Genomic DNA, 9,832 nt, shown 5'->3' with positions numbered 1-9,832 from the left:
TACAGGCACCTCCTGCCTCAGTAATTTTAGAGGTTTATTTTGTAAAAAGTTATTTCAATAGTAAAATAGTGATGTAATGAAAGAGTATATCAGGAAAAGATTAAAAGACCTAGAAATGAGGATTATGAATATCCTAGTGCAAACAGATCAATATAATAGAACAAATATTTATGTATATAATTTATATAATAATTATTAATACATAATTATAAAATATTATATGTGTGCACTTTGTACTATAACAACAGAAATCCTAAGCTCTTAAAGAGGAACATTTAAACTTGGATCTGACGAATTTGAAGCCAACGGATGGACCAGGTGTATATGTTTAAAAGTAGCAAATATACAGAAGTTAAAACTCTATCATCTTGTTAAAAGAGCAAATGTATAAATATAAATTTAAGGATTATTTGAATATTATTTATAGAAAGATGAGAGTCACTATTACAACGAGATCTCCAAATATCAATGACATGAAAAAGCCAAAAATAGAAAAAAAAGACCTGAAAACAGATGGAAGAACTCTGTGGGGTTATTCATATAAACTATGAGAGTTACATGAAGCATTAGAAGAAGAAAACAAATGAGTGAACTGAGAAGTGGAAACAAATTTGATGATGAAATATGAAGATGTACTTAATTCTGCAGATATCATAGGATGGGGAAAGCAAGAATCGTTGGGATTTTTAATTAAGAAGTTACTAGTTACTTCAAAAGAGAAAGAGGAAACCTTTCAGGTTGTTTAATGATCAGTTATCAGTAATGGAGGTGGGAGAATGAAGTGTATTATATGCCATGGGTAAAGGGTTGGAGTGCACATATGATAATGGTGTTAATGTCCTGGCTCCACCATGTGTTAAATCAATCTAAACAGACAAGTTAGGTTATATATCTGAGCTTAGTTTACACTCATGTAAAATAAAAATAATAATAACTCATCAAGTTACTGTGGCCTATTAGTAGAATATATGTTCAGTGATTAGCAGCTCTGTTACTGTCATCACATTTTTTTTAATGTTGACACAGCAGGTCCACTTGAATGGCTCAGTCTGTTAAGTGTCTGACTTTTGCTCAGGTCATGATCTCACTGTTCTTGGGTTCGAGCCCTGTGTCAGGCTTGGATAGGCCCTGTGGATTCTGTGTGGCCCTCTCTTATTGCCCCTCCATGCTTACTCTTTGTCTCTCTTTCTCTCTCAAAGATGAATAAACATAAAAAAGTATAAAAAATAAAATGTTGACACAGTAGAAGAGGAGAAAGGAAGGACAGCTAATTGTCACATAATTTTCAAGGACAATATACTGGAATTTTAATCATAGCAAATACCATATTCACTGGATAATGGATTGGAAGAAGCATAGGTAACTTGCATTTAAAATTGGAAATTTAAGTGATAATAAGGGCTAAGGTATACAAAAATGAAAATAAGGGAAAACAGTCATAACTGGATCAAGAAATTTTGGAAAGTTAAGGCCAAAATAGTCCACAGACCATTAATATGGATGTTCATAAAGAAGTGCAAAGTAATATCGCTTTAAATATATTGCTTCTTGGTAAGATAGGTCAATATTTTCAATGGTATAATATTTGTACTGTATTGTAGGATACTATTGTGTCTTAAAACCCTGGTTCTTAAGATGTTGACATGAGAATCAATGATGGCCAGGCTCTTTCTTCTTTTTTTTTTTTTAATGTTTGTTTGTTTATTTTTGAGAGAGAGCAAGCACGAGCAGGGAGGGAGCAGAGAGAGAGGGAGACACAGAAGCCTAAGCAGGCTTCATCCAGGCTCTGAGCTGTCTGCACAGAGTTAGACGTGGGGCTCAAACTCACAAACTGCAAGATCACGACCTGAGCCGAAGTTGGACACTTAACCAACTGAGCCACCCAGGTGTCCCAGGCTCTTTCTTCTTTGTAAGGAAGTAAAATAATATGTTTCAATATGGCTCAGAATTCCCAAGAACTTGTGTTAATTATACTCATCAATGAAACATAATACATGACAGCATAGGAGCTGGAAAATCAATGGAAGGAAACCTAGAATAGAAGCCAAATTAGGTTTACATAAACTCCACGATTGAAGCGGTGCACCACACACTAGGTTACTATTTTTTGGTTTTGCACAAGTTATCTGGACTCTTACCTCCTGTTTCTTTAATCTTAGAGTGCAATTTAAAAAATGCAATTAAACTCCCCTTAAAGATTAAGTTATTTTGGGGGGCGCCTGGGTGGCTCAGTCGGTTAAGTCGGTTAAGTCTCCGGCTTCGGCTCAGGTCAGATCTCACGTTCGTGGGTTCGAACCCCGCGTCAGGCTCTCTGCTGACAGCTAGTTCAGAGCCTGGAGCCTGCTTCCAGTTCTGTGTCTCCTTCTCTCTCTGCCCCTCCCCCTTTCGTGCTCTGTCTCTCTCTGTATCAAAAATAAATAAAACATTAAAATTAAAAAAAAAGATTGTTATTTTGGGAATTTACTGAGTGACTCATTGTTTATGAAAATCCATTACACAAAGAAATAAATATAAAGGACTTGAATAAAGGAATTAAGTGGCAATCCAAAACTAACTGCAAATTGTAACTATCAACCATGTAATTATGTATATATATTTCTGCATGTATGTGTGTGCATGTGTAAATACATAAACTAAATTATTCTGTTTTTTAACAATGAATATAAGAGAAAAAGTGATCAGTTGTCTTTTCAAAGTTTTTGGTTATTATGACTGATTGCATTTATATATGTAAGATCCTTTCATACTGAGACAAAAAGTTATAATGATATAAAGATAAGAGAATATTTATTTATAAATAATATGTATATACTATTTCTCTATAGAAAAAATATTTCTAAATTATACATATGTAATTATGTGTGTGCATATTTGTGTGTGTGCATTGCCACAATGAAAGAGAATGGCATATTGTCTATTAGCAGATCAGTATTTGGGGTAAACTATTGCAATGTTAATGGAATGGTGATGAATGCAACTAGGTATAAAATTGCAGATTAGAGAACTGATGTGGCAGCACAGTAGAGAACTTACCTTCTTATGACAATCTTGGAATGTGTCAGGACTTGGACATATCAAATATGCCAGAGAACTAGAATGAAACCTGAATCAAAATAGAATAAACTAAAATATCTGTCTGTGTCTCTCTTTTCCCATACTTTACGTAATACATATATGTCAGAGAAAAAATTACAAAAATTTTAAAAAGCTAAAATTAACATTATCATAGTAAAGAAACAAGCTATCTAAAAACAAGAGCAGAATAACAGGAAAGAGACAGAATGAAACAAAACAACAACAACAAGCTGCTGGAATCAGAAAAAAATTCACTAGAAAGTTTATCAATAGAACTGGAAGACAAAGAAAAAGAAGATAAATAAAAAAAATTAAAAGAGCTGGAAGACAAAGATGAAAATATAATCATGAAAATGGGATGAAGTCCAAGAAAGAAAGTGACAGAAGATAATGCAATTAACTCTTAAACCCAGTGTGTCTCATCAACTATTAAAAGTCCCACAAAGAGTGAACAGGAGAAAACACAGGGTAGGAATGCCTCAGAGAATAAATACAAGAAAATTTCCAAGTACTGAAGGACCTGTGACTCCATATTGAAAGGACATTCTGGATATCTAGTTTTGAGAATGACAAAAGACTCAACTTGACACATTGGTATGAAATTTAATAACAAAAAGGAAAAGGAAAAATCTGAATATCATCATGAAAAACTTCATATTACATAAATTAGAAAGTGGTACATTCATCCCTAGAGTCCATCAGCTTGGCTGGATGCCAGAATATTATAGAAAACATCTTCAAAATATTTTTTAAAAATCTAAATGAGAACTGGGTAGTTAGCTAGATTATGAATTAGGGGATGAGTTAAGAGAAATTTTCAAACATGAGTTTGTAAAATTATCTCCTTTCTACTCTTTTTTTCTTAGGAAGCAGACTAATGTTACTGACATCATAGTAACTCTTTTCATACCTAGCCTTACTTTGGGGCCCATCTAAAATATGCCTGCATTTTCATACCTGCTTTTAAGAATTCCTATTTTACTTTATTTTATTTTATTTTTGAGAGGGGCTGGGGAGCAACAGAGGAAAAGGAAGAGAATCTTAAGCAGGCTCCACACTTAGCATGGAGCCCACTGCAGGGATCAGTCCAACTAACTTGGGGTCATGACTTGAGCCAATATCAGGAGTTGGATGCTAAACCAAGCCATCCAGGCACCCCAAGAATTTCCATTTTAATACATTAGTTACTAAATCTTTTCCAAGGATTTCTAAAATGTCCTTTTAAAAACAAAGACTGACACACCCTTCTAATATTTTCTTCCTATCACTTGTTTTTCCTCTCTGTCTCAGGATCTGGGCTCCAATATTTCTTTCTCTCTCTTTCTATGAACATCTCTACCATTGTTTTGCTGAAGCATTTCGCAATTATGCTTAAGAAATGTTTGCCTGGCTATCTTGATGTGGTACATGATAAACCAATGTAAGTAATCAAATCGATAGTTCAAAGACTTTTCTTCATTCTACCTTAAAGATCTTTATGATTCTCAAAATTTTATGTAATCAATATGCAAACAATTTAATAGGCTTCCTATAATTATAGCTAGAACTTAAGTATCAAGAAATTTCAGAAGAAACTTAGATGACACCAAGGGCAACAGATAATTTTACCAAAGAGAATAAAACATGGAGGCAAAAGTGTATGCCCCTCAGTACATTTTCAGTTAGTGATAGAATTTGGTACAAAGTGATTTGAAATTATTTTTAGTATGTAACAGTTTCACTCTTATGCATTGATCTAATACTTTTTAGCACAAAGGTTTCATTTAAAACATATATATTACATGCATATGTAACATATAATATGTACATATTATTTTCACAAAGGTAAACATGTAATGCAATTTGTAAAGTTATGTATGATTATTATTAATGGCCAAAATTCTCTGTGTAATTTCTAAGCTTTTTTTTTACATTGTTTAATTCCTGAATGAAAGCCAGGGACTGTTATTAAAAAGTAAAAAGAAGATACTACAACTATTGATTAGTATAAAAGATAACCCATTATAATTCCAGTTTATGAACACCAAAAGACCTCTTTTCACTATATCACTGGGTTTCCTACTGTATCTAAAATTATTTCATTCAGTATAATGTTTTTCCCATTTGTTCCCTCATTTGTCATAAGTCAAATATATTTTTTAAATATATTCGCTCTTAGGGGCTGAATTGTATCCATCTACAATTGACATTTTGAAATCTTAATCACCAGTGCCTCAGAATATGACTGTATTTAAAGATAGAGCATTTAAGAGTTAATTGAATTAAAAAGAGGCCATGCAAGTGGGCTCAGTATGACCTGTGTCCTTAAAAGAAGAGGAATTAGCCCAGAGGGAAGACCATATGAAGACACAGAAAATGGTCAAGCCAAGGAGAAAAAAAAATTATAAGCCAAAGGGTGAGGCCTTTAGAAGAAACCAAATTTTCCAACACCTAGATCTTGGACTTCCAGCTTCCAGAGCTACAAGGAGATAAAATTCTGTTGTTTAAGCCACCCAGTCCGTGGTCGTTTATCGAGGCAGCCCTAACAAACTATTGCAGTGGTGTCGCAAAAATGAAATAGAGAAGTGATGAACAAATGCTTATTAGTTTGAGAAAAGTAAGACTCACCAATTTCACATATTTGCTTAGCATCTCAGTCATCTGGTTGGAAATGACCTGTCCTTCCCAAGTATTGTGTCATCATTGCTTTCTATGACTCCTCACAGAGGCAATTAGATCCTCTAACAAGATACACATTTCAGTAATTTCTGACAAGAATCAAGTTGTCAGCTAGAAATTATCTTCCGTATTAACCTTCTTCAAGGGTCATGAATCACTGCATAATAACTCATGTTGCTAGAACAAACACAGAAGTTGCCTTCATTATTTTTCCAGTACAGTTGTGACATCACCGGCTTTTAAAAAACTATATAAATATTTCCTAAAGCATATCATGCTGCAAATTATTACACTATGTAAATATTCAAATGTACTCCACAAAGTTGAGACACAAGTGAAATTTGGGAGCTGTGAGGATGAAAAGAATTTTAACAAGTGTTCCTGATACAAAAAACAAGGAAAGTGTACAACTATGTGGCACTAAAGAAGGGATGTGAACAGCAAATGCTAAAAGCCAAATTACCACTGCATAATTATCACATATTTTTTGAAGTACTACTTAATAATGAATAAGACTGAATATAATTTGCCTATACCATACATATTTCTACTCATTTTTCTATGTGTAAATTCTTTTACAACTTTGCAAATATAATATAAATATATTTGTAAATATTTTATAAATACCATTAGATATTTACCACATTTTCAGGGTGGACCTTATAAGCAACTTTTATTTTTTTTTCCCTAGAGATAGTCTCAATAGTTCAGTAATCACTTGTATAATTATATTGTTAAGAAAATATATTATCACTTCAGAGTTAAGTGTTTTGTTAAGAGCATTTCTAGATAGTGTATAGTTCACTTGAAAGTAAAGTACATGAGTATAGTTTACCTGTATGCTAATGAAATCTAACACTTCTCAGAAATCTGCATTAAATTACAAAGGCAAAGTTCTTTATAGAGGAGTTTATGGGACCATTTATATTGGATTTATTATAGATGATTGCATAAAGAAGTAACTATGAGCTTTAATATAATAATAATGTTTACAAAGTTGGAATCTATGTTCATTAAATAAATAAATCAACTGCTTGATTTTGCATTTGTGTTTATTTTTAGGAATTAGTCACTGGTTTGAGTTTTCTGAAATCCCTGATTTTTTATATGTTTAATAATATATAATAAATAGTTTGAGTCATGCTACAATCCATCCTGTATTATTTGATATGTATTTTATTTTCTTTGCTCATCAAAAAAGTCACTAGTTTGTAAGAAACTCTGAGAACCTCTGTAATAAATTTATCTTCCCATGTTTAAACTAATGGCACTTTTTTCCTTAATAATTTTCATAGAAACACAACTTAAAATTGTATCTATGCCTGACACTTTAATAATCTGGTGATTTGTTAAAACGAACCTTCCACACATCAGCACAGTATTAAGACAAAACCAATATTTATTTTAATGTGGAATTCCAGCCCTGAGGCATCTCTTCATAAAGATGGATTTTTTTTAATTTTCTTTTTCAAAAATTTTTTTTTTGGAAAAAAGTAACATTTACTGAACACCTTTAATATGAACTAATGTTAAGATAAAACATTACTTTTAAAATTCAGGACTTACATATTGAATTTGATATTATCACATTTATTTCAATATTCTGAAAGGGTAGGAAAAACAAATGTATTTTGGCATACAGTCTAAAAAAGAAAACATTTTGAATTAGAAGAAGATGGAGTTCAGAAAGTATTCTTCTTTTTTCCTCCAAAGGAATTAGAAGTCAGCATGTTGCTATTGCTCCTTGACATAAAGACAGTGTCTTTGTTTTATGTCGTCTGTATCTCTGAATCCTGAAATGCCATCACAGCAGAGTGTATTGGACACCACTTTAAATGATAAGAGTTTCAATAGGCACTTTAGTGGAATTAAGAAAAATCTAACACTCTTCCACCGTGATGCCACATAGCTATCTTCTTTCTATGTTGTCATGTCAGCAAATTGTATTTAATAGGCCTGAGCTTGTCTCAGTGTGTTTCCAAAATAACAAAACAAAATCAAGCGAGTACATATAATAGGATTAGTCTTGTGTTGGCAGAATAAAACGAAACTGACAATATGATAAACATAGCAACTTGCTAGAAACCAGGCGATCAGAGGATTGTGTCCTATAAAGCCTGGAGTGTGTGTGTGTGTTTGTGTCTGTGTGCACATATGTGCATGCATGTGTGTATGTGTGTGTGATTTTTGTGTTTCTTTTTCTTAAATTTTTTGATTTGGTTGTGTTCTATCCTTTGCTTCTGCCCTAAGTGACTTTATCAGGGTTATAACTCTCTTCTTCACCAAACATGTCTGCCAAGACTTTAAAGCGGGGTCCCCAGTCTGTCAGATAGTCGTAGTCCTGGTCAGCTTCCGTGGTGAGAGAGTCTATAGAGCTAAGGGAGTCTGCTACTGATCCATTTCCTTCATATGCATATGTAGCCAATGAATCATATGGTGGAGCTGTTGGGTCCACATCATTTTCCTGTAGCCTTTGATTAATGAAATCCCTTATGTCTGTGTTGTCTTCCACCGGTGGTCTCTGACGAGGTAAATGGAGAGAATCTGGTTTTATATCCCTGCGAATTTTGTTATCTTCAATCACTTTAGGGTTTCTTAGAGCACCAATGTCAAAAGCCTGGGTGTCCTCCTCGCCACCCCCTTCATCATCATAATGGATAACGTTGTCTCTGATGTCTTCTTTCGAGGTCATTAGAGTGTCTTTCTTCTTCTGTCTTCGCAGAGCTACATACAGCACAACTATGGCTACAACAAGACAAAAGTTGCAAGTTGAGAATATGTGGTTGATATCTCTGTAAAATGATTTCAAATGCATTATTTTCAAAGTAAACATATTATAATCAAGAAGGATCATATCTCTGTTTACACTGTTCATTGTGTAAAGCTCAACTTCATTTTCAAATTGTAGCTAACAAGAAACTTTAGCGAAATTATACACAAAATCAGGCAATGACAGTCTTATATATTAGTTTATATTATATTTAAATATTTTAGTAGCAGTTAAAAAGTGTGTGTTACAAAATTGTGTAAGAAGAATGATTGTTCTGAGCATAGAGAGAGCTGTAGAATGTTGGCATAATAAGACTTGAATATTATTGCCCATAAGTAACACTTAGATATTATTTATAGCTAGATTTGCCAGCTGTAACATTACTTGCAATTCTAATAAAATAAACCCAAATCTACTTGTGAAAATGACCTTTAAAAGCAATAAAATTTAAAAAGAGAAGGAACGAAATGAGAAAAGAAGGAAGAATGCAGAATATAAGGATCTTAGTTTTATAATTTGTGTCAACTGAGACTTCTAATTATTTCAATTCTGTGTCTTAACATAGTGAGACATTTTCCAAATCAAATGCCCAGTGTTCAGTTTGCATTCATGAAGCATGGTAAAATTTTGAAATATTTAATTTATACAGTCTCATTTAAATCTTTCTTTGTTCCTAGTTGATGCATAGCAATCCATTAAATGGAAAGTGTTTATTTCTTCTAGACGTGAATGGGCATAGATTCAAATGATAAAATCAGTGCTCAGCTTTGGTCATCATAAGACCCCCTCTCCTCCACAGAAGTGGAAATAGATTGAAGGCCACAGTATGTTAGATTTCTTACAGCAGAGTCTGGAAGACTCTTGTCAGAAGATTAGAAATTAGAGGGGATTACATAATGAGGAAAGCTCATTTATTCCCTCTTCCTCCCAAATTAAATGACAACCAACTGAAAGGACAGCAGAGATATAGGTAGAACTTCTATACGATGGGCTTCGGAGAGATGTTTAACACTCTGCACTCCTCCTAGGATTTGAGGAGACCCCAAAATGGAAAAGACTATTGCTCACCTGGGGAATGAGCTAGAAATTGCAAGTCTCACAGAGAAGGCCTGCATCTAACATGGCTTTAGGGTTGCTATGGCTGAGAAAGGGACTAATAGCTCCCACTTCCCCTAATCCCAGAAAGCTACAAAAATGGCTAAGAATAAATGGAAGATCTGAAGGAGTCTGAGATTGTTTAAGGAGGTCCAAGAATAGTTGGATTTATAAGAACACTTCATGGCAGAACTAGAAATGTCAATGTTCACTGCTGTGTACTTGAAAATGCAT

General features: G+C 33.5%; 1 protein-coding gene across 1 annotated transcript in view; it reads right to left on the bottom strand.

Moving 5' to 3' along the window:
- Positions 1-7,114: 7,114 nt before the first annotated feature.
- Positions 7,115-9,832, bottom strand: part of CDH12 (cadherin 12) — a 254,478-nt gene continuing 251,760 nt past the window's right edge. Inside the window, exon 11 of the mRNA XM_029941059.1 lies at positions 7,115-8,478. Within this exon, the coding sequence (XP_029796919.1) occupies positions 7,979-8,478 (500 nt within the window). The 3' untranslated portion in view covers positions 7,115-7,978. The remainder of the gene's footprint in view (positions 8,479-9,832) is intronic.

Source organism: Suricata suricatta, chromosome 6, assembly GCF_006229205.1.
Source record: "Suricata suricatta isolate VVHF042 chromosome 6, meerkat_22Aug2017_6uvM2_HiC, whole genome shotgun sequence".
Lineage (NCBI taxonomy): Eukaryota > Metazoa > Chordata > Mammalia > Carnivora > Herpestidae > Suricata > Suricata suricatta.
This window is presented reverse-complemented; position numbering and strand designations above follow the sequence as displayed.